The sequence below is a fragment of the Cydia fagiglandana genome, chromosome 19 (assembly GCF_963556715.1).
Source record: "Cydia fagiglandana chromosome 19, ilCydFagi1.1, whole genome shotgun sequence".
Taxonomy (NCBI): Eukaryota; Metazoa; Arthropoda; class Insecta; order Lepidoptera; family Tortricidae; genus Cydia; species Cydia fagiglandana.
This window is the reverse complement of record NC_085950.1, coordinates 14705027-14729861: the sequence shown is the minus strand read 5'-3', so window position 1 is coordinate 14729861 and position 24835 is coordinate 14705027. Positions and strand designations below refer to the sequence as shown.

At 38.1% G+C, this 24835-nt stretch overlaps 2 protein-coding genes across 3 annotated transcripts in view; one reads left to right on the top strand and one right to left on the bottom strand.

Annotated features, from left to right (window-relative positions):
- The window catches only part of LOC134674069 (inactive dipeptidyl peptidase 10), a 214150-nt gene that overhangs the window by 118198 nt on the left and 71117 nt on the right, over positions 1-24835 (bottom strand). The gene's annotated exons all lie outside the window — the stretch shown is intronic.
- On the top strand, positions 4243-23171 carry LOC134674074 (trypsin-5-like). The gene is made up of 7 exons (XM_063532127.1): positions 4243-4387; positions 6833-6898; positions 7741-7909; positions 15035-15131; positions 18793-18954; positions 20332-20454; positions 22646-23171. Exons 1-7 carry the CDS (start codon positions 4300-4302, stop codon positions 23138-23140), a joined length of 1200 nt encoding a protein of 399 aa, XP_063388197.1. The 5' UTR covers positions 4243-4299; the 3' UTR covers positions 23141-23171.

Here is a 24835-nt window from a genome sequence, read left to right as displayed (position 1 = left end):
TAGGTATACCTATTCACTAGTTTAACACGTCAGTACTTTTATCATTTACTTTTTTTTTACTAAATTATTTCATAAAGTGTGCATCTAAAGCGTGCATCTCTTTTACGGCAAGGGTACACAACGCATTTACATTTGTGGTCGGCCGACCTTATAATAATATATTTATTTATTTACTCAGGATACAAGGACATTTTTATTTTAAGCGCGCACACATACTATTTTTTATACTCATACAGGCAGTTCTTTTAACACATATCCTTTCATCATAACCTTCCATGTGTCCAAGGAGTCTCCACGATTGATACTCGATCGAATCATGGTCAGACTTCCAAGGATTCCGTGCCTGCCTTGTATCCTGGCGTACCCTTGCTAACCTAACCGCTCAAGGCCGCCTCTCGGGCCACCGAAGATGCGATAGGTATATATGTATATATTTATTTCTATTAATTTTCTTCCATATTTCACTCTCACAAAAGAACACATTCAAAAATCAACCACATAACACAACACCATGAAAACTTCCACATATAAGAATTTCAACAACTCTTAGTTGATCAGGCTAATCGTTATTTGAAAAACTTATCTGTTTCAGTTTACTCAAACACTACTAACGCACTCTAATACCAAACAAATCCATCTTCCAAATGAACCACCCTAAAACCAAACTTACGAATTATTTCACTTTCTAACTACGCAACCATTACACAACAATATTACATATAAACACACCGTTACAAACATTGTTACGAACCTTAAAATTCATCCCCTAAAATCCAACATTAAATCTTTACTTAAACGTACCAAATCCCAACTAACTCAATACAATTTCGTCTCTTACAGTACATACCATTCTACATTTAAAAAAGTCATAGCCATAATTATACCTCTATAGTCATATCTTATTTGTTTTATATGTCAGATCCGTGTTTATAAAATGTCAAGTCCGATACATATGAATATTTAAGTATAAGTCACAAAATAAGAAAAACATGTTAAATTTCTACTAAAAGTTATAAACTATACCTAGGTAATAAGCTTAACCATAAACTTAGTATATCGTTAAAAGTGGGCTCTGTCTTTGTTATTAACAATAATATATGTATTACAGTAAAATTTAAGTGATCTAAATCGATGCACAATGTTACAATGTTTACTTTGAAATTTGATCTGAAATTACAAACGGCGCATACCAATCGTGGTAGCAACGTGACCAATGTGCTTTATACGGAAGTGATGATGAAATTACTTCTAAGTGACTTGTGCAATGTATTCGGAATAATTTTAAAACAAAACCTTATGTACTCGTAACACTGAAATGAAATTGGACTAACATATTTGAAATTTAAAATTACAATTTAGATCAACATAATATAAAAAAAAATTGGTTTGCTTTCATTAAAGAAAAAAATGGCATTAAGAAATATAATAATTATGTAGCAAACTTTTAACCATATTGTTGCTTCGTCATCAAGCACACCTTATTAATTAGAACTATTTTCTATATAACTTTATGGTCATTAATATGGTCATACACGTTAAAAAATCTTCACATTAAAATAACTATACTTGTCGCGGAATAGAATGGGAATCTTTGAATGGAAATATTTTAATTATAATATGTATGTGAACCAATTTTTCGTCTGGCGTGCCAATCCTTCTTATTTCTCCCAGCACCCATCATTCGGCCTCACGACACGAACAACGCCCAGCAGCATACCAACACCATCACTACGATATAAGTCCCGCATTGTTTTGAAACAAGTCCATTTTTATATTTGTCATTTTTACAGCCACTATTTTGTTAATTTCCACTTGTTTATTTATTTTTTATAATTCAAAATAGTTTATTAATTGAAAACTGTCCAAAACGTACTCACGCATTTACCTATTTTTATATATATTTTCTAGTCATTTCTAAAGGGTAATTTATTTAGTCGAACGTCGAACGTCGACACGTCGACCGTCGAACGTCGTATTGGCACTTTTTTTTAGTATAACACTATATTTATTTCTATTAAGTTCCACACCACACCAATTCACCAAAAATGTTCATAATATAGTCCGACGTATTTTTGATAATAATATTTGTTAAATTTGAAACTGTCCACTTTGCAGCACTGTCAAATTGTCAATATCACTGTTGTGTTAACATTTCGCTCACTTGTCAATTAAATAATTGATTTATTTTTATTTTTCGTCTTGATGTTTCTTCGTAATTGGCTGGCGCGGCGCGCCGCCAGTGCAGCACAAGGCCGCACTGGCAGGGTCGCCATGTGATGTGGGACGTTGAATGAAACGACTTGCTTGGAGTATCGATCTATAATGTCTTAAATAACGTAATGTAAAAGCTTATATAGGGCTAACCTAAGGGAGTGTGAGTGTACGCGTAGCGCACCCACTACATCAGCGTGCAGTCGAGATACCATAGTTTGAGAATAGCAGTAGCCGTATTTTCTATTCCCTCCCAGGCTCGCAGACTAACGCATTCCTTTTGTTCAAAACATTGTTTAGTCTAAGTGTCTAGGGGAAAACAAACTATTAAATTTGATTACTGTAAAATAATCAAGACTTGACAAGATGTTTGTTTTAATAAAGAACTTTTGTAAGTTATAATTTTTGAAATCACCTAACAACTGACATACCTAAGTTTAAAAACTGTTGTAAGTGAAAGCAATTTTACGTTGTCTAAATTAAATGAACCCTTAAATGTTTATTATAATATTATTATTTTCTTTGGTCTTATTTAGCAATTTTTACTTCTTTGTGCCGGAAGACGCTGGATGCGGGTGGCTTCCAACCGGTACGAATGGAGGTCCAAGGGGGAGGCCTATGTTCAGCAGTGGACGTCTTATGGCTGAGATGATGATGTTGATGACTTCTTTGTGGTCAAATTAAAGATGACACGACGAGTTTGTCACCAAATTCATAAATGCAAAAATAATTGGTTCCTAAATGTAAGCTGTCATAAGTTAATAAACAATAATTTGCAAACAATAGGTACACCAATTCGTACTCTTATCTTATCTGTCGTAGGTATTCGTTATCTTTGGTTTAAAATAAAGTCAAAGGCGAAACAAATTTTCTTAATAAACACAACAAACGAAGCTACCATTCAAACCTTCGTCTATATTTGTAAATAGTTATTTAGACGTGCGCACCCGCCAATTGTCAAGGACCCTCGATCCCGAACAAATCAAATACGGGTGGAAAATAGCCTCGCTTCTTCCTCGCGCGATTTACGGCGCGATTCGGGAAATGAATTAGAGATTAACTAGATACGATATAGTAAAGATATGTGACGTCCCACGGGTAAAGGTACCTTATGGCGGTTGGAGCTTACGCTATTATTAACGCCGCTCCAATATTATGCGACGTAAGCGCCAGCCGCCATAAGGTAGCTTTTGCCGTGGAACATCACGTATCTTTACTATTTCATATCTAGTGAATCTCTAATTCATTTTTCAAATCGCGGCGCCACCCACCATAAGGTACCTTTTGCCGTAGAACGTCACATATCTTTACTATATCGTATCTAGTTAATCTCTAATTCATTTCGCGAATCGAGCCGTTACTCGGAAACGTTACGGCATATCGGTGTTGACACAAACATTCGCGAGATGAAAACATCCTGCGTGCGGCGCCCTAGACCGCGGAGTGATATAGTACTGGCACATTCTATTATTTATTTCATTTACGTGCTAGCTTTCATATATTTATACTAATAATATACTGACTTTTGCCTTTTTTGACTTTTTTTTATTAATAATATACTGACTTTTGCCGTCGTTTGTCATCTTCATCTCTGACGATTTAGCTTTGCAAGGAAACCATTAACCGATTTTCAAAAACGAGTAGGTACCTATATGAAAAACATTGTCAATTGGGTCGTTGGCTAGTCCAGTCTCAGTAATATTTATATGGAGGTTTATAAAACTGGCTTGAATTGATCAAATTAATGAAAGGTGAAAATTGTTCTACATGCTACACGTACTTACATAGATATGACAGGATTCTCAAACTTACGTCGATTTCATTCGTTTATAGTATTTTTCAAACAGCTTGTGTACAGTGATAGATGTTTTTGTACCTAAGCTATTTGAAAAATACTATAATACATCAGTTTATACGCCTAAAAGTTACATTCGGATTTAAAAGTAATCGGTTATTCATTATAACAAAAGTTAATTAATCTAACAATAAAAATTACCCTCCTCTTTCCTAGCTCTACGTTTTACTAACCTCACGTGCCTACTTTCCATTCAGTTTGGCTGAACTCAGACGGCGACTATAGTCAAGAACATGCGCGCGAGTCTGTCGTACCTCTTAGTGTTCAGCGCCCTTTGGCACGCGAGGGCCAAACTCAACTCAGATGAAGAGGAAGACTCTGGTAAGATGAAATATAATATAATATAACATTTATATTTAAAAACACAAAAAAACTGATACACAAATCTCGACAGCTAAATATCTACATAAAAAAATCTTACACGATATACTCGTAAAAAATCCAAAAAACGCCAGCCAATATATATATATATATATTTCAAAGGTTTTGTGAACCCATGATACAATTAGTTCAGAAATTCATCGAGTGGGTGCGAATAAAGCATACGGGTAATTTAATTACCTATTTTTTTTAAACTAGACTGTTTTGTCAAAAAATTGAGACTAGAAATTTAAAATTTACTGACCATGTATACAGTAAAAATATATTCTACAACGGATAGCGTACAATATCGATTTAATGATCCTTATCAATTTCATAATTCCATTGTGTGCCAGTGATTTCAAATTACGTTGTCAATAAACTGAGTCATTATCTACTAACAGGATCACATTATTGTACGTTATACCGTCGTTATGGCAGTCGAGCACGCTATATAGAGGTTAATATTGTACTATTATGTACAATTAGTTTCAGTTTGTTTGTTCGACGCATTAGACTGTATTGATTTTGTCTACTAGATTATACGATAAGATTGTGTCGCTATCCAAGACATGCTTTATTGAATCTATTTTACTGTCGGTAATTTCATGCAGAATGCCAGTTTTACAGAAAATCCGTCGAAGTAAAGAGAAACACAAAAATGTCTTCAACTAAGGAGGCAAAAACCCTCTTTAGTTAATTATATCAATATCATACAAATTTATATCAACTCAATAGCGGAATTAGAACAGGTGGGACGCCCACAATACCTGTGCCTCCAGTTTACAAATATAACTACTATTATTGTTACAATCCGACGTATTTATAACATTAGTCAAGGAAAACAGAAGTTACAGTAAAAAATCGAATTTTCCAAGCACAATCATGTCAGATCGTTAGAAAAGTATGTCAGATATTTATTGAATCTTCCATAATTTTTACACATTATTACATACCTACCTACATACATATAATCAGGTCTTTTCCCCCGAGGGGTAAGCAGAGACCACGGATTTCCACTTGAAGAGTTCTACACATTTTTAGGCTACAATTATTTTGATATTATAAATGTGAAAGTATCTGGCTGTCCGTTTGTTATCTCTTTGCTAAAACCGCTAAACAGATTAAGATAATATTGAGTAAGAAGATAGTTTGAGGCCCGGGGAAGGACATAAGACAGTTCATATTAACCATCATAATTCCAGGCGTACGAAGCCGCGGGCAGACTCTGTACCTATACATAGGTATATGCGCGCTTTGGTTTCATTTTGTTTTACGTACATTTAAGTGGGTATATACTTGTGTATATAGCACTTCTTATCTCTGTTGATACTTAGCTTGTTAGGCCAAACAATAGTGATGTTATATTAGTTTGCATCAAAGCCTCAATCGGCAACTCTAAACTCTGCAACAGTTGCGGTTTGTTTGCTAACATTTAACTACTCATACCAGCTCCGCGGTCACGTCGATCGCAATCCAGCGACTGGCAACTTAACGAGCTTCTGACCAACTTCAGCTCTAGTTTATTAAGCGAACACTATCTTTAAAAACTTTTAATGAAAAGATTCCGCATGAAGCTTAGGCCACGTTAAGTAATTTATATTTGAACTGGTTCACAGATGCCCATGGAAATCTGTAATTAAACAACTGTGGTTTATTATCAATGACTCGGTCATTAATTATTGTTGTCAGTGCAAAGAAGGTATAAGATGGCAAAAAAAGCTTCAAATGAAAATACATCTAACTTCTATCTGTGGACCTTATACCGGGTGTGGCCTGTAATATGAGAAAAATATTAAACTTTAGACTGTACTCCTCACACTGACCAACATTTGTTCAGCGACTTCTAAAAATAACTTGTGGTTTGATTTTTAATACACTTTATAAAGTTTAGTCTAAGACGCAATGTATTGCGAAATTTGTTATGTTTAAGGCGTGACAAGCAACGTCAAATCACAATGATATGGTGTGGCAATGGCGTCCATAGAAGATAATATTTATTTTGTATGAAAAATAGGGAGTCTAAATACTTCATAATTTTTAAAAGTTGTTGAACAAAAGTTTCACCATTTGAGGAGTGCAATCTATGTTTTAATTATTTGCTCATGTTACAAGGCCACACCCGGTATAAAAGGTTTAGTCAGCAATAAAAGTTTGGAATTAAAATGTCTGACAAACATAGATTAATTATTTTCAATCACAATATTTTGTACAATTTCAACGTTTATAAAAAAATCTCGAACAGACGTTCATGACATCACAGTACGTCTACAATCTACGTCTATCTATGTTGCATGCATCTAACTCAACATGCGCCTTGTTAACCAGCCTGTACTACACGTACAAATATTTGCATGTTTGTATGCAATCACGTTTGCCAATATTGATTCAATTGTCATGTACCAGGCGAGCAGACCTTGGGCAGCGGTGAAAACAGCAATCGCACGGAGCCACCTACTCTAGACGAAAATGGTAAGTGGCAAGAGCTTTACTCCGTAAACGCGTTTCGATTAAGTTACATTACTTTAGATCTATGGTTTTACTCAAATCTTTTAATTTTTCTTAATGACCTACTGCCGTATTCGAACTTCAAGATATTCACAAGAGACGACACGCATTAGATCCATTCTAGATACGTTATAGTTTAGATATCAACTAGTTCTCTTTTGCAGCGCAATTCGGGCAACCAAAGTCACTTTTACGTTAGATAGAGTAAGATATCTATTTGATGTGAATTCGATCTCTAAGTTTATATCCTGTGGAAATCGTTCAAGAGTATCCCCAGAATCGCGCAAATGTTAAATTTGACAAGTGAGATCTTAAACATATCGTTATCGTATCTTGGTGATGTCTAAAAGATGTCCAATAGATGTTTATTTCAAAATCCGAATCGGGCCTCTAGATTTTACCAACTATATTGTATGTTTGTCTGAAAAAGAAATCAAGTGAAAAAGTAGCTTTGAACAAAGCTCTATTTTATTGTATGATTGATTAAGACGACATCGAACTGATCATGATGATATAGGGTGAAGGTGGCCATATAAGGTGAAACTCGGTTAACTAGGTGTTAATATAATGCAACCTCGTTGAATTCCAGTTAGTTACAATCGCCTCAATATCAGAACATGACTGTTGAAAGATAATTACAGTGGGCGATAAAACTAACATACCTATCCCTTTGACCGCCAAAGACGTCAATATCAACAGCCTAATATCAACCTTCGTGCATTCCGACACGGTCCACGATGACGCGCTGGGCACGATACGCGTTACGTTTAAAGGGATATCCATGTTATAGTGTTGTTCAATTTTAGATAACCTGGAACCAGGAGCACAGGAGAGCAGCGAGGGCCTGGGCGCGGCCGTGGCCAGGATATACCAGCATCCGTACGCGGCGTCGCTAATGAACAACGACACATATGTGTGTAGTCTCGTCGTCCTCAATACGTACTGGCTCATTACACAGTCCAAGTGCTTTAGCTCGTGAGTATATAAACACCTGACTTTTTAATGGTATGGGCCTATAGTTACCTGAAAATAAAGATTTTCTAATTCATTTCAATTCATAACGGACTTTTTGTACGTATTGTCGTTAGTACTTTCGTCGCGTACCTATTGGCCCTTACAACTTGACAATATACTTCATTTGGTTCGATAACCCATATGGAAGCTAAGTGGGACTGTTTTAAAAGTCCCGATATTCAAATAGTAGGTACAGTCACCAGCAATAATATGTTACTCTTCGAAGGCCGCAAAAATATGTGACACGCTCTTATGGCTCTACAAATAAGATCGTGTCAGATGTTTTTGCGGCCTTCGTAGAGTAACATATTATTGCAGGTGACTGTACATCAATATCAGTTGGTTACGGTTGAAATTGTCTATAGTGTTAAGGGACACATGACCAGCAATCATGGCTGACATTACTTTGTCTCTGTAAATCTTCATTGCAGTAACAACAAATAAAACAGTAGTTGTGGCACCACCCGTTCCTGTTTTGAGATAGTGATAGTGTTTCGCCCTTGATATGCGAGTACATGGAGACTGTGATTACAAAATTAACCGATTAAGGAATAATAGGTATTTTTTATTACCTGAGAATGATACCTTATATTTTTATAACATAAGTAAATATAGCTATAGTTAACCATAAATTTGTATTATATATTATTTCAATATAAGTAAACCATTTACATGTGAACTGCTTAGGTATAATCTCCGTTCATTAAACAAAACGAGGCGAGGATCATATGTTCACTGAACAGCCATTTTTCACATGAAAGAACATCTTTATACGTGTTCTCGCTCACTTTAAACTTCGAACATCAATATTGTCACAAATTCAAACGTGCCTTGCTCATCGCTGCGATTGATGGCAACATAAACAAGAAGTCAACAAAAGTTGTCTAAGCATTGAGTCAATTTATCAGGCCGTCTAATTAATCCAATAAATTGTAAACTAATCACGGTGGAACTCGGTAAGCAGTTAAGCTTTGTTTACATTGGCTCAAACGGCACACCAACCGGGAATACGGCCAGTTTGCAACTTTATTGGGAGGTTTGGAGTTTTTGGATTAGACAGGTTAAAGGGATCCGGTTACAGCTGGGGATTGGTTGCATATTTCGTGTAATGCAACCTGATCGTAGAGTTGCTAATGCGATTATTGGTATTGGTTATCAATCGATATCGTAATACTTATGACGACCGGTCTGGCCTAGTGCGTAGTGACCCTGCCTATGAAGCCGATGGTCCCGGGTTCGAATCCTGGTAAGGGCATTTATTTGTATGATGATACAGATATTTGTTCCTGAGTCATGGTTGTTTTCTATGTTTTTAAGTATTTATATATTATATATATCGTTGTCTGAGTACCCACAACACAAGCCTTCTTGAGCTTACTGTGGGGCTTAGTCAATTTGTGTAAAAATGTCCTATAATATTTATTTATTTATTTATTATTATTATTTATTTATACTTAGATTACTCGCTATTCTTCAATATAACTTGAGACTAATAATAACGCTATATTTTATAGGTAAACTAGAGACCCGCCCGGCTTCGCACGGGTTAACAAATTACGAGTATAAACCTTCCTCAAGAATCACTTTATCGATAGGTGAAATTATTAGTATTATTTTCTCTTTATTTATTTATCGTGTTAGGTTAGGTATTTTTATAATATGAATATAAAAGTAAAATATAAAAACACTTACAAAACAATAAAAATACATATAAACACATTATAAAAAACCTAACCTAGGGTGCCGCCAGCAGCGGGGCAAGGCCCAAGCTACCGGTGGTCAGGGCTGCAGAGAGAGGAATCGACGTACTATCCGCGCCGTGTCCAAGATTTAGTATTATTATTCTCTTTATTCATTTTTCTTCTTAAGTTAGGTATTTTTATAATATGAATATAAAAGTAAAATATAAAAACACTTACAAAACAATAAAAAATACATATAAACACATTATAAAAAACCTAACCTAGGGTGCCGCCGGCAGCGGGGCAGGGCCCAAGCTGCCGGTGGTCAGGGCTGCAGAGTGAGGAACCGGCGTACTATACGCGCCGTGTCCAAAATTACCGCCTTCTGCATCTGACCCTTGATCCAACCACCCAGCGAGAGTCTCTCTAGGTGTTGGTCGAGACTCTTCGCTATGAGACCGTTTGCTGACACGACTATCGGAACAATGATCGTCGAGTCAACATCCCACATGGCGGTAATCTCATGAGCTAAGTCTAGGTACTTGCTGGACTTGTCCTTCTCGGCCTTCACGAGATTCTCATCATGGGGGATGGTGACGTCGACGAGCACGGCCCGGCGCTGCGACCGATCTATCAGCACGATGTCAGGCTTATTGGCTACAATAGTCCTGTCAGTGATGATAGATCGATCCCAATAGAGCGTGGCACGACCATTTTCGAGAACTGGCGCAGGTGAGTACTTGTAGTACGGCACTTCGCGGTCCACAAGGCCGTATAGGAGGGCAAGCTGCTGATGAATAATTCTGGCTACGAGATTATGTCTGTGCAAGTACTCGCCGTTAGCAAGATGAGAACAACCGGAGATAATATGCCTGAGTGACTCTCCGGGACGGCGGCATGCCCGACAAATGTCGACCGTACCGTCCTTCAGGATATAACTCCGGTAGTTGTTCGTCATGATAACTTCGTCCGCAATTGCACAGGCAAAACCTTCGGTTTCTCCGAAGAGGTCCCCGAATCGTAGCCAGTTCACCGACGCGGGTAGGTCTACATCAGGTCCCATGAGGGCCTTGTAGAACCGCCCGTGTAGCTGCTTATCCTTCCATACCGCCTTGCGGTCCTCGGTGCTTAGTACTACAGGTTTGCGCCAGTTCTCGTTCGCCAAGGAGAGCGGCGTGAGGCCCCTGTCAACTGCCACCACATCACGATGCATCCCACACTCGTTGTTGAGGAAATAATTCCTGAGATTGTACACCTCACGGTTGTGAAGATTTTTGGCGTTTAGAAAGCCGCGACCTCCACATTTCCGTGGGATGTATAATCTCATAACAGACGAGCGTGGGTGCAGCATACGGTGTGTGGTGAGCAGCTGTCGGACCCTCCGATCCAGGGCATCCAGCTCGGTCTGAGTCCACCTTAGTATGCCAAAGGAGTATGTGAGTAGAGGCATTACCCAGGCGTTGAAGGCGCGCACTTTGTTGCCTCCTGACAAAAGACTGTTAAGTACTTTTGTGAGCCGACTGAAAAAGCGCTCCTTCACCGACCGTCTAATACCTTCTTCCTCAATACCCAACGACTGTGACATACCAAGGTATTTATAGGTTTCTGATTCAGAGATGGATCTGAAAGACATTGTCTCAGAAAGTTGTAAATTTGTTGAATTTACAACTTTCCCCCGCTGTACATGCATAACCGCACATTTATCGACACCAAATTCCATGTTGATGGCATTACTGAAGACTTCGGTAGTTTTCAGTAGCTCCACCAAGTCTTGGCTATTTGGTGCAAATAATTTGAGATCATCCATGTACAGAAGGTGAGAAATGACTTCACCCCCTCTCCGAAGCCGGCAACCTAGTTCTAAATCCTTCAGCAAGGTACTGAGAGGATTCAGAGCTAGGCAGAACCACAGAGGACTCAGACTATCACCCTGAAATATTCCTCGCTCAATCCTTATAAAATCCTGCGGGTCAGGGCGTTCATCCCGCCTCCTGGTTGACGAAGGACTGTGGTCCATTGCCTCATACATGCGCTTAGAAAGGCTCTTAAAGCTGTATCAACTTTATACAGCTCTAAGACCCTCTCCAGCCATGAGTGAGGCACCGAATCATAGGCCTTCTTGTAGTCAATCCAGGCTGCTGAGAGGGCCCCCCTGTTCCGCCGGATTCGTTGGCAGATGGTCATGTCTATGAGGAGGAGCTCTTTAGTACCACGGGACCCAACCCTGCATCCATTTTGAGCAGAGGCCAAAATATTGTTTGCGACAATGTGCGCGTTGATTTTTGCTCTCAAAATGGATGTAAGGAGCTTGTAAAGTGTAGGCAAGCATGTGATGGGTCTGTAGTTCTTCGCTTCCGTGGTACTACCGGACTTATAGAGCAGGAAGGTGACACCAGTTGTCAAGGAAGGTGGGAGAGAACCAAGCTCGAGGGCTTGTTGAAATTGTGCTGCCAAGCAGGAGTGTGAGCATCGGAAGTATTATTATTATTATTTTATTATTATTAGCCTATATTGTCCCACTGTTGGGCAAAGGCCTCCCTCTTATTCTTCCACGTATCCCTATCCTCAGAAGTCTCCCACCAGTCTCTGTCAAAAGCGTCAAGCTCGTCCCGCCATCTCCGATCTCCGATAGGTGAAAACCGCATGAAAATCCGTTCAGGAGTTTTTGAGTATATCGCGAACATATTAACAAACACACAAACAGATAGACTCAGCAGGGGACTGTGTTTTATGAGGTGTAGTGATTTGTGCAGTGCAGTTCGTATATTTCACAAAAAGAAATCTCACGCCAGTCACTAAATATTGCACCTTCTTATTAAAAATCATATGAATTTAAGAACTGGTAAAATAAAAATCGATAGAAATCACTAATATGTCACTCCGATGGTATTTCGCGCAAAAGCCAGGGTCTATTAAGGTCTGTTAGGGCAGATCCTAATTGCGATAACTCCTGACCCTCCCAAAGTCGTTAAACAGTAATCGACTACATTCTGGTTCCCAGTTATGCGATAAAGATGTAACCCATACCGGACACGACAGAGATTTACTTTAAAGTTTATCTTATTGAAAATTGTAGCAATATAGGTATTAAGTGGTGTTGGTAGGTAGGTAGGTCTTGAATATTGTCGGGAAGAATAATTTACTAATTTACAGTAGTTATACTACTTTGAAATGAATACGTGTATAGTAGAAATCATTAATTTCATTAATCCGAAAGAGCCACCGATCTTTGTTTCGTTCTATTAAAAAACTCTAAACTAAAATTATGAACTATTTAATTGCCTGCCTAGTCTCCTATTTTGTCGGAATACGTAACTCATAACTAAGATCCGGTTAAAGTCGCCAAGATTGGAGAAAAACTCACAAAACTTGCCACGCGCAAGTATAAAGTCTTTCAAGCGTGAAGATAGTGTATAAAATGCCCGCAAGCACTGCTACGCGTGTTTTAAGAAAATTGTCTGCAACCTAACGCCACTACAAAATACTGTCCTACTGCCGTATTCGAACTTCAAGATATTCACAAGAGACGACACGTAATAGATCCTTTCTAGATACGTTATAGTTTAGATATCAACTAGTTCTCTTTTGCAGCGCAATTCGGGCAAGCATTGTCACTTTTAAGTTAGATAGAGTAAGATATCTATTAGATGTGAATTGGATCTCTAAGTCATACCTATCTTGTGGAAATCGTTCAAGAGTATCTCCAGAATCGCGCAAATGTCAAATTTGACAGCTTAGATCTTAAACATATGGTTATCGTATCTTGGTGATGTCTAAAAGATATCTAATAGATGTCTAATTCATTTCCCGAATCGCGCCGAAAGTCGCCAAGATTGGAGAAAAACTCACAAAACTAGAAAGTAGAAAGTCTTTCAAGCGTGAAGATAGTGTATAAAATGCCCGCAAGCACTGCTGCGCGTCTTTTAAGAAAATTGTCTGCAACCTAACGCCACTACAAAATGCTGTCCTATAAACGTTCCTACGGAAAACTGCCGATAAGCTAGCTCCAAGACATGTCGGAAAATTCTCGTCACGGGCAATTTGTGACGGGAAAAAAGATGGGAAAGGCTTGGAGACGCCGCGTCATTTTAAGGGCTAATGACGGGAGTGAATGATAGTTCAGCGGAGGAAATAGTTCGGTGAAGTCGCTCGTGTATACCGTTGTCACTTAGCAAGTCAAGTAGCTAAAAGCTTATAGTTGTTACAGTAGATTCTCAATAACATGGTACCGAATGTCATATGTCAAAATGTGAAAGTTACAGTCAACATGGATAAAGATAGTTTGTTTTTACAAAAATTGTCGGACAGACAGACAGACAGACGCACGAGTGATCCTATAAGGGTTCCGTTTTTTCCTTTTGAGGTACGGAACCCTAAAGAGGGTTGCTTTTTACACCATCCCACCTGGCCAGACCTGACTGATTATGTTTTTCGAGTATATTTTATTTAATATTATATATACAAGTAGGTACCACTAACTCAAAATTAAAATCTATATCAGTATAAATTTGTATGTTTATAGATACCCAAACATTTGAGCGGAAAAATATTCATATAATTTTCGATCCATTCTGCTGCTTGGGCTTATAGCTTGTACCAATTTCTTTAGAATACTCGATGTAAGTACTTTCATTATTGAAAAGAACCCCGTTTTATTACCTTTTGTCCACCCCCGTGTAATTGACCGGGCTGTTTAAGCCACCCCCACTTTATTTATCGACATCAAAGAATAACTTATGTGCGCAACTCGCGACCTTTTTAAGGTAGGCCGAGACTTTTGTTTCAAGATTTATATATTATGAGAGTAAACAAACGTCCGAGCGTTCATTTTGTAAATTAAATAAGTTTTCTGTAAGAAAGTATATTTCGAGAACATTGTTTCACTTGCCGTGCTTTATTTAATATTGCTTTACCTCTGCCAATGAATTCTGTAGAAGACTGTAGAATTTGTTCAACTGCCAACACTCCCTCCCCTTTATTTCTTTCATTCTACATTGCAACCCCCTTTATTTCTTTCATTCTACATTGCAACCCGTTAGACTCCCTTATGCGATAAATTCCCGGATAAAAAGTGCCCTATGTTCTTTTTAGTGTTATAAAAAATCTTTGAGTTAATTCCACTTAGGATCAGGTTTCAAGTCAAGTTAAGGACTAAATTAAATTAAGAACAAATTTAAAACTTATTTATAGACTTTACCATCTTACAAATGAACCCTTAGGTTGCAAATTATCACAGATAAAGTTTAATTTGTGCCCTAAATAATTGCAAATCTTTTAGAAACAATGAACAAGTCGCTCGCTACTTAATAAATTGTCTTCCAATTTCTCAAATTAAACTTCAATCGAATCGCGATCAAAGGGTGTACGTGTTCACGTTTACTGAAGTCGATTAATTATCTTTCAGAGAAGTCATCGCGTCGTACGTGTCGCACCGCGGGCTGGGCAACTACAGTGTGCGCGTGGGCAGCTCTTACAACAACAAAGGCGGGACTCTTCACAAGGTAAGATAAAAAATATAAGATAATGTAGAAGATAATTCGAGACAATCACAAAACATGTCGGTAAGAACATGTACCTACATATGTAGGTAGGTATAGCAAGAGCAGCGAAACAGAAGTGCGCATCAAATGGACCCAAATGGACCCAACTCATCAACATAATGTTAGGTATACTCGTTGGGGCTTCACTTAACAATCTGGCAACGTACTTAGTTATAGAAGGAAGTTTTGTGAAAGTAGAACAGTCCGGCGATCTGTAAAATGGGTATATTTGAAGTTTATTGTAATTGCGAGTTTAGACTTCTTTTATTATAGATTTTGCGGCGATGCCACATTTTGATCTACAATTCTACATACATTTGATTTTAAATGTAAAGATTGAGTAAGAGTTAAAAATTAGTAACAGATACGTTTAAGGTGAGATATTGAAATTCGATACTTTAACATACGCTATTAGTTCGGATTTTCAACGAAACAATAAAAAGTGTACTAGATTGAACTGTAAATCAAATTAAATGTGGCAGCCATATTTATTAAGGTCTGTGCACACCAGATGCGTGTGCATATTCGCGCACGTATGCGTGGTCATAAACAGATCCTTATGATAGATGGCACACTGCATGCGTAACGTGTGCATGGCTCCAACATTTTAGAACATGCACAGCCGGTGTACTCTGACCTTTATAATTAGGTACGAACTTCTCATGAAATGGATTAACATAATATAAATCGGGTTTGAATATGAGACCCGTGTACATTCTGTATACAAGCCTTATTAGTGTGGAACACATCCGGATGAGTAACAGTATACACTGGAAAATATTTCAGCCTGAAAACCCGTTAATTCCCCGCGGCAACGGTAATCAGCGCGAACATTTCCTTCGCAGTGGTTTCAATGCCGTAATTTAAATATTTAACGTTTTTCCGGTCGTTAATATTGAAATGAGCCCTAGTATACTATCCGTATTTAATTTTCCAAGAGTCTGTGAGTTTTTCTATTTTTCAGTAGCGCAAAAGTTTTGTTAAAACGATTACAAAGTTATATGATTAATTATTGCTTCGTGTCGTGATATGCTACAGTTATGAATTACCTCTCTTTCGCTATTTATTACAATATAAACATTTCAAAAAGTATATATTTTGAATATCTAAAAATAAATATATGATGAAGCGTCTGGTTGACGTAACTGGTGACCGAAGAGCTGGCGGCTACCTCTCACAACGTATCAGTATTGCGATACAGCGGGGAAATGCCGCCAGCATCCTTGGTACAATGCCTCAGGGGCCTATTTTAGATTTAAGCTAGTTATTAATTTCGTTTAGTTGTACCACTGTATATATGTCGTAGTCAGATCGTATAATCCGCCGTATTACATTACGGCTAGCCGTTTTCAAAAACAGGGGCGTTTTGAAATGTGGCGGTTCGACGATTAGCCGGATTGTCATTGCGATACGTTCTTCAATAAGGCGGCCTACGTTTAGCCGCATCGTACTACTATTTTAGATTGTAGAGTGACCAATTCTTTCGGTCGCCTACGTAACCGGAGTTTGACAATGTTTGCAATTTAATTTATTTTTACCATGGTCCCACCGCACTACATGTGTTTCTTTTACAAAAAAAATCCTTCACAACTTAAATAGACGGAGCCCCGCTTCGCGCTTCGCGGGGCTCCTATTTCTGGGCGGTTTGCCCTTCGGGCATCTGAAGCTACCTAACGAACCTAACCTACTTACCTACCTACGCTTTTTTCCCCAAAGTGTAATGTTTTCACGGATGTCCCACTTAATAAATAGGTAGGTAGGTTAGGTTCGTTAGGTAGCTTCAGATGCCCGAAGGGCAAACCGTCCAGAAATAGGAGCCCCGCGAAGCGGGGCTCCGTCTAATCAAGTTGCGAAGGAGATGTTATTTGAAAAGAAACAGTCCGACGAACTCCAGATTTGATGGACACCCCAGCGTTTGTCAGACAGCGCCACGAGTGTTAAAAATGGGAACTAAAAACTGTCAAAGCGGCGGCTAATGACTCGCTGTATTACATTACGGCTAGCCGTGTTGAAGAACGTATGGCGCCGAATACATTCCGGCGGATTCTCATTCAGCCACATTCAATACGGCTAATCGTTAAACCGCCGCATTTCAAAACGCCTCTGTTTTTGAAAACGGCTAGCCGTAATGTAATACGGCGGATTATAAGATCCGACTGCGACATATATATTGTATGTAAATAAATGATTTGAAAAAAAAATGATTGTTTTCAAAATCTGATTCTGTCAATTTTATACGTTTTCGAGTTTCTACAAGCGAATTTTAATAAACCACTCAGTGGACCGTACTATAGCTCACCGATACTACGTAAATATTATTATAATCAACTTTACGTTCCAATGAGCACCTACCAATAATATGCATTTGCGTAAGCTATAACGAGTATTTCTCTCTTCTTCTTCTTAGTCGGATACTCATGTCAGAGCAGTCGTGGTCATTGAGGTCGTTGTACGGCCTTTTTTGTTGTTTCCCGCCATGCTTCTCTATTTATTGCATCCCGCACGCACAGATTTAAAGGTGACCCGGTGAGAGCTTTAACTTGGACGGTCCATCGCATTGAAGGCGAGTATTTCTAGTAATTGGGAAATTCGGTAAAGCTATTTCAAGTCCCTTATTTATTAGGCGTACTTAGAATGTGATAAATTGATCTTATTACGAACGCATGAAATCGAACATACAGTGAACGTTAACTTACTTTTTACAAGCTTTTATTTACATTCACCTGACCTTTGTCTGTCTGTCTGTCTGTATTCAAATCTTGCAAGTTAAATTTGATCCAATTCCCGGTTTCCGATTGAGCTGAAATTTTGCATGCATGTATAAATCGGATGACGATGCAATATTATGGTACCATCGAGCTGATCTGATGATGGAGACAGGAGGTAGCCATAGGAACTCTGTGACGAAACAACGTAACCTAATTGTGTTAGGGGTTTTTATAATTGTTTCGATGAGTATTAGTTGTCTATCGTCAGAAAAGTACAATCAGTGATAAAAGCTTGTCACAAAAATGATTTTTTTGCCAAAAACTTATTCTAAAAATAAGACTATGACTAAGATTATGACTTCGAAAAAGGTGTAGGTTTTCAACGGTATTTTGAACAATTTGAACTGTGTTAAAATAACTTACTTACGTTTTTCTGTCATCATTATTAATTTAAGTAGGTAGCAAAGTAGGAAGACGTACCTGAAACAAATAAATATTTTATTAGTCTTGCAGAAATAAGACATTTAAGAAAAAACACCAGTCGAAATTCTCTAATCATCAATGGACGTTTAAGAATAAAATTAAGTATAGTAGGTACCTTGTATATAATTTAATATAGAATTAACAATAGCACAGAATAAACAATAGTACTAGGTACAGAAGACTCACTCTCTAACAAAACGCGTCTGTCACGATCAGCACAGATATGGCCGCTAGGTGGCGACAGCGCCACGCGTGGCTTATGGCAAACCCCAAAATTGGGGTTGAACGGATGGACTTTTAGCTAGGTACCTGTAGCAAAGCGACGAAATCGCGGAGTGAGCCACGCCTGACAATAACAAGAAAATCTTTTTAGATACCTACCTACGTCCATTCAACTATCAACATATCCTAATGTTCACTTGATATTTCAGATACAAATGATGATCAACAATTTTGATCTGAAAGTAACTGCAGTGAAACTTCAAGCGCCGATAGCATTCAGTTCTCGAGTGAGCGCCGTGCGGATACCTAATCCCGATGAACCTGTGACCCTTGGGTTCCTAGCCACAATGATTGCATGGACTCCCACCGGGGTAAGCATTACAACATTTACAACTGATAATTGTACATGCCCGCATTTTTGACCTGACCTTTGAAATACCAATAGCATAAAATTACCTAAGATGTTCCACTTGTCAAACAAAGGATCTTGGCAATCGTCAAATTCATAATGCCTCAAAGACATAAGGTATAGGTAGGTATAGGTATAGGGATGGTATATAGTAATAAAAATCATAATACATACGTAAAGAGGTAGATTATACATAGGTAGGGTAGAAAAGGGCTTTCAGTCGAAGTGTGGAAGGGCGGCACCGTCGTCGAACCCAAGCCAGCTGGCAGTGGACTTAAAGCGGTGGCGTGTGAATGTGTGTGTTAAAGACATAAGGTATTTTTGTTGAAATTGAAGAACTGTGACTAACAATTTGATTGATTTGATTGCATTTATATTCAGAAAGAGAATATGATTTTAGCAGTCTACATGCTCGCAGAGTGTACGCGTGTCAAAACGATTGCACTGATTTTAACACATGAGGTTTCGTTGTAGGGATTAAAGTTTTCAAACATGGTACTTGAACGGATACATTGCTTCTGCACCATGTAACCCGAGACATCCTTAACTCCGCAGACCAATGCACCAGTCTCTTAGATCTAGCTCATCGATCAAGTGTAAAACCTATCTAGATGAATTAACCGTGTGGGCTACATATGGATTAAGTTTGAAGTGCCCCCGCGGGGCTTGTAGCGACTGATTTATCACTCCCCTGACGTGCAGCTTTGTCGAGCGTAGACAAGGAACGCATTAAAGATATACGTATATTCACAACATTCTTAAAGTTTGCAATTAGTAATAGACATGTAGGTTCCTAGAGCATATATTTCAAATTAGAGGGAGGTGCTGTGCTGGTATATGTCGCATTTCTACTTCACTTGGTATAATGATCATCATCTTCTTCGCGTTATCCCGGCATTTTGGCCATTGCTTATGAGAGCCTGCGGTCCGCTTGACAACTAATCCCAAGAATTAATGTAAGCACTAGTTTTATGAAAGCGACTGAAATCTGACCTTTCAACCCAGAGGGGAAACTATAGGCCTTAGGATTAGTCCGGTTTCCACACAATGTTTTCCTTTACCAAAAAGCGACTGGTAAACAGGTAAATATCAAATGATATTTCGTACTTAGGTACCTACATAAATTCCGAAAAACTCATTGGTACGAGCCGGGGTGTGAACCCGCGACCTCCGGATCGAAAGCCGCACGTTCTTACCGCTAGGCCACCGGTGATCTCTTCGCACGCTCTTACCGCTAGGCCACCAGCGCTCTCTTCGCACGCTCTTACTAATAGACCACCAGCGCTCTCTTTGACTTGGTACATATAATAAAGTGTGTAATACATTCAACTGTTTCCAGCACATGCGGCAAGTGAACGCGCCGGTGATCGAGGCGTCCATCTGCGAGTCGTACACCAAGCTGATGACTGGCCACTACATCTGCGTGGGCGGCGTCAAGGATCCCAACAGGCACTTCTGCAGGGTATGTTTATTCATAGCAATTATGTTGGAGCAGAGACATACGCGGTTATACCACACATTGGGTTTAGGAGCGAAATTAAATGACAGACAGGATGTCCCTATGTCGATACACTTATTTAGATGCTTTTCTAACATGCTAATGATCTAAGTAGATAAATTACTGTGAAATCTGAATGCTTTATTAGTTTCCAACGTAGAAATAAATAAGGAAATAAAAATATCCGGATCAATACTTTCGCACATAAATTCATATCTCAACCAATACTGTAAGTAAGGTCGATGGTGCATACCTGAATAGCTTATAACGTTATTAGGTGAACTTATATTCGGTATCGTCTTGGGTCGTCCCATTAGTTTTTCGTCGAGTTCTTAAATTAGTCCTATTCTGCTTTCGTCACCCATTCTACATTCGTCATAATCGTCGGTGGTTTTCAATGTAGAATGAGTGACGAAGACAGAACAGGCCTAATTTAAGAACTTGACAAAAAACGAATGGAAAGACCCAAGACGATACCTTATATTCAACACATTTCACAGGTACCGACCCTCATTATTCATTAGCTCATAAATATCCTTTACAATCGTGTATAATTTCGCTTCAAATTCAGCTACCGAGAAACCTATCAAAACATAAATACGCGCTGCATCAGATTACCAGTAACAGCAAGGCGCCAATCAAAGCTAAAACGCTCTCATCTCGACAGTTATTTCTTTCCTTTTCTACTTGAGTACAGTGAAAATGGGTCAAGTCTATAGGGCTGACTGCTATCAATTCCTCACCAACCCTTAGATGCAAAGTATCGAAACGCAGAAACGAAAAACGCTATTCTATACGCAAAAATAAACATGCACGGATGATCTTATCCTAATCCATTGAAATGTTAAATTAAACATTGAATTTGAATAAATTGGTCTGAAAGTGGATTAATGTTACATAATATATAGTATATAGATACATGATACAGTAGAGGAAGGTATAAGCAATGTGAATACGTGGCGTGTGCTTTCAACTTTTTAAGTAAAAAAATGTAATAATTAAAATTTCTCCATAAAGTCAATGTTCTTGCCAATTGTCATATGCCAGTCTTTCCACATTGAATAGTTTTATAAATTCAGAAAGTTTCTTGAATCACGACTTGTTGAATAAAAGTTGTGGAGCCCTAAAAAACCCAGCGAACACGCGAGGCAGCCCTATTCGAGCTGCTGTCGCCTCGTCCCCTTTATTTCGTTTGCATATCTGTCAATTGAATAACAAACCCTAGTAGATAGAGTAGCCCATTTGTAATACGCGAGCCAAGTGGGTCGCCAGTCGCGAAGAAACCTTCTTATTTGTTTTTCCCTAGGCTTGTTTGGATGGAGTTTATGAATCACCAACAATATTGTGTGTGGATATGATTGCGTTTTGATTGAAAATAATACATAAATAGGTAATTTATATACCTTTTGGTTTAAACTCAAACGATTTGAACTCATAATTAAAACTTAGTCTTCCTCTTTTTTTAAAGTCAGTTGAAAAATTGGTCCAAGTATTTATATCACGTCAAAGTATAACAAACGATTGACAACTACACACCAAGGATGGGTCAGCAGTCTTAATGTTTAGAACACACCATATAAGTACTAACGAGTATACCTATACACTATGATGTGCTAAAAACATAACCTTTTAGAGTAGTCTGCTATTAAAAACTTTTTAAATACATATAAAACGTAAAGGTAAATAAACTTTATTAGTTAAAGCAGACTACTGTAAAAGGTTATGCCCATAACATTTCTAGCACTAATAGTAAATTAAGTCCCTTAAAAACCTACAAGTCAAAGAACAGGACATTATAACGAAGTTACAAAACTCTTAGAGTGATATTAAACTCCGGGCAGAAGTTTAGCGAAACCATACAAAAAGTCCGGACTTTGGAGATTTGTTCTAAAGCTTTCCTCCCTAATAAATAGCTTATTTATAAATCTTTATAATGTGTAAGTATTTTTTTCTTCTTTTAGAAGTAATTTAGGTACTACCAGAAAAACAAACAAATAAGTTTTATTCTATACTTACGAAACAAGAGGGGGCTCTTACAAAAATCATAAATTTTTTGTTATAAAACTAAATAGTTCAGTATGTCCAAATTCCAAGTAGTATTAAAGTAGGAAGCTTTTATACATACTTAATGTAGTTTCAATAAATTTATTTTTAGAGAGACAACGGTGGTGCGGTGATCCAGAACAACACGCTCATCGCCGTGTCCTCGTTTCTCCACACTTGCGCGCTCTACTCCAGGAGCCACGCCTTCCCCAAGGTCTCCAGCTTCGCCAGGTGGCTAGACTCCATCATCTGGGACGAGAACAACCGTCCTACCACCGTCCAACCGACGACGACAGTACAAGGAGTCAAAAAATTAAACACTACTCAATCTCCAATTCCCGAAAATTCGGATCCGAGAAATATTTACCAGGATCCAAGAAAATTCTTATTAACTTTGCCGTTTGATCCCATCGATGTGCCGTTAGAACCTACCGGAGATAACTCCGTGCTTCCTAGGATGAGTTTGTATGAGTCATATCTCCAGAATATGGCTAGGGCGAAGACGAGTACGACTGAGGATCCAATGGAAATTGAGGAGCAGGCGAGGCGAATGTGGCTACAAAAATTTGGAAAGAACGTAGTGCTGCCTCCAGGTTTTTTGGTGTAAGAAATAAATGAACAGAGCTGTCTTATATAAACTTGCGTTATTTCTTTTAGTCTTATTGTTACCTTTACTTACACATTCAATGTCGGTATGTGGTACCCAGGATAACAGAATAAACGGCATAAACTTCAAACGAATTGGTAACTAAATACTTAAACAGCGCGTGTGATTGATTGTAAGTATTGATGTTAACTTTTTTGAAGTTATTTCTTTATGTTGTCAAAGTTATTTTAACTAATATTTATGGAATATTTTTTGGGCAGACCTTGTTGGTTATTTTGGCTGTTAACCAATTCAAACAACTGCAGATCACAATTTTACATTCCATAGAATAAATCACAAAACCGCAACAATTTTGCGTCACCGGAATTCAATGATCACGTACTATCTAATGGCTTCCACTGTCAACCTCCGGCGCTGCGGTAGTTCCATCAGGTTGAAATAAAATTTACTCTTGACAATAAAAATCCTGCAGATATATGAAACATTCCTTACCTTTACGGAAGCACTCCACAACTGCAATATTGTTCTCACGATCCTTTGTTATCAAAAGAAGAAAGAAACAAAGACATTCCACGAATTGTCTTTCATATAACGTCGACACACCCCTGCCGTTATTATAGGTGTTATTTATGTTGCCTTCATGAACTTTGTTGTTCAACTTTTGCGATATGCGGAATACTTACTGTCCTATTTATCACACGCTCGGCTCTCGAGGCTATGTAGCGGTGCGTACAAAGTATTCCAATAAGGATATTTTTGAGATGGAATTTCTTCGCGGTTGCTGTCGTCATGATAGAATATAAAATGCGACGTGGAACGGCAAATTGTATCCAGGTATTAGAGTTGAAATGTGTTGTGCATATTAACTACCCACTCGCTACTTAGGTACATGAAAATTTAATATAGAAAGGATAATGGAATAAGGTGCACTGAAGTTAAGCCAAACTTCGAAAGCGGTGTAATTTTCAAAATAAAATGATTCTACCGTAGCAGTAGTAAGAAATAATCTGCCGTATTCGAACTTCAAGATATTCACAAGAGACGACACGTAATAGATCCATTCTAGATACGTTATAGTTTAGATATCAACTAGTTCTCTTTTGCAGCGCAATTCAGGCAACCAATGTCACTTTTACGTTAGATAGAGTAAGATATCTATTAGATGTGAATTGGATCTCTATGCCATATTCAGCCACGAACTCAGAACTGCATCGCAGCCATAATTTTGTTTTTAGTTTTAAGATATATTTTGTATTAATATGTATGCTAGTTTTAAGGTATTTATCTATGGGCCAATAGTTGCCTGAAAATAAATGTTTTCATTTCATTTCAGTGGAAATCGTAATCGTTCAAAAGCATCTCCAGAATCGCGCAAATATCAAATTTGCCAGGTTAGATCTTAAACATATCGTTATCGTATTCTCGGTGATGTCTAAAGGATATCTAATAGATGTCTATTTCAAAATCCGAATCGGGCCCAATATATTAGTAAGCGTTGCAGTAGTGTAAATGTTGCCAAAGTATAAAGCGCTTCTAATTTAGTAGTAGCGATTTTCAAAATTACTCACCCCATTTTGAAAGCCCCAGTCCTGCACTTACTGTCGAAAATGCTAAATCTATTTACTATGCGCTACGTTTATGTACCTGTAGGTAAATAGTTTTGTTTGTTAAACATATATTATATGTATGCAATAA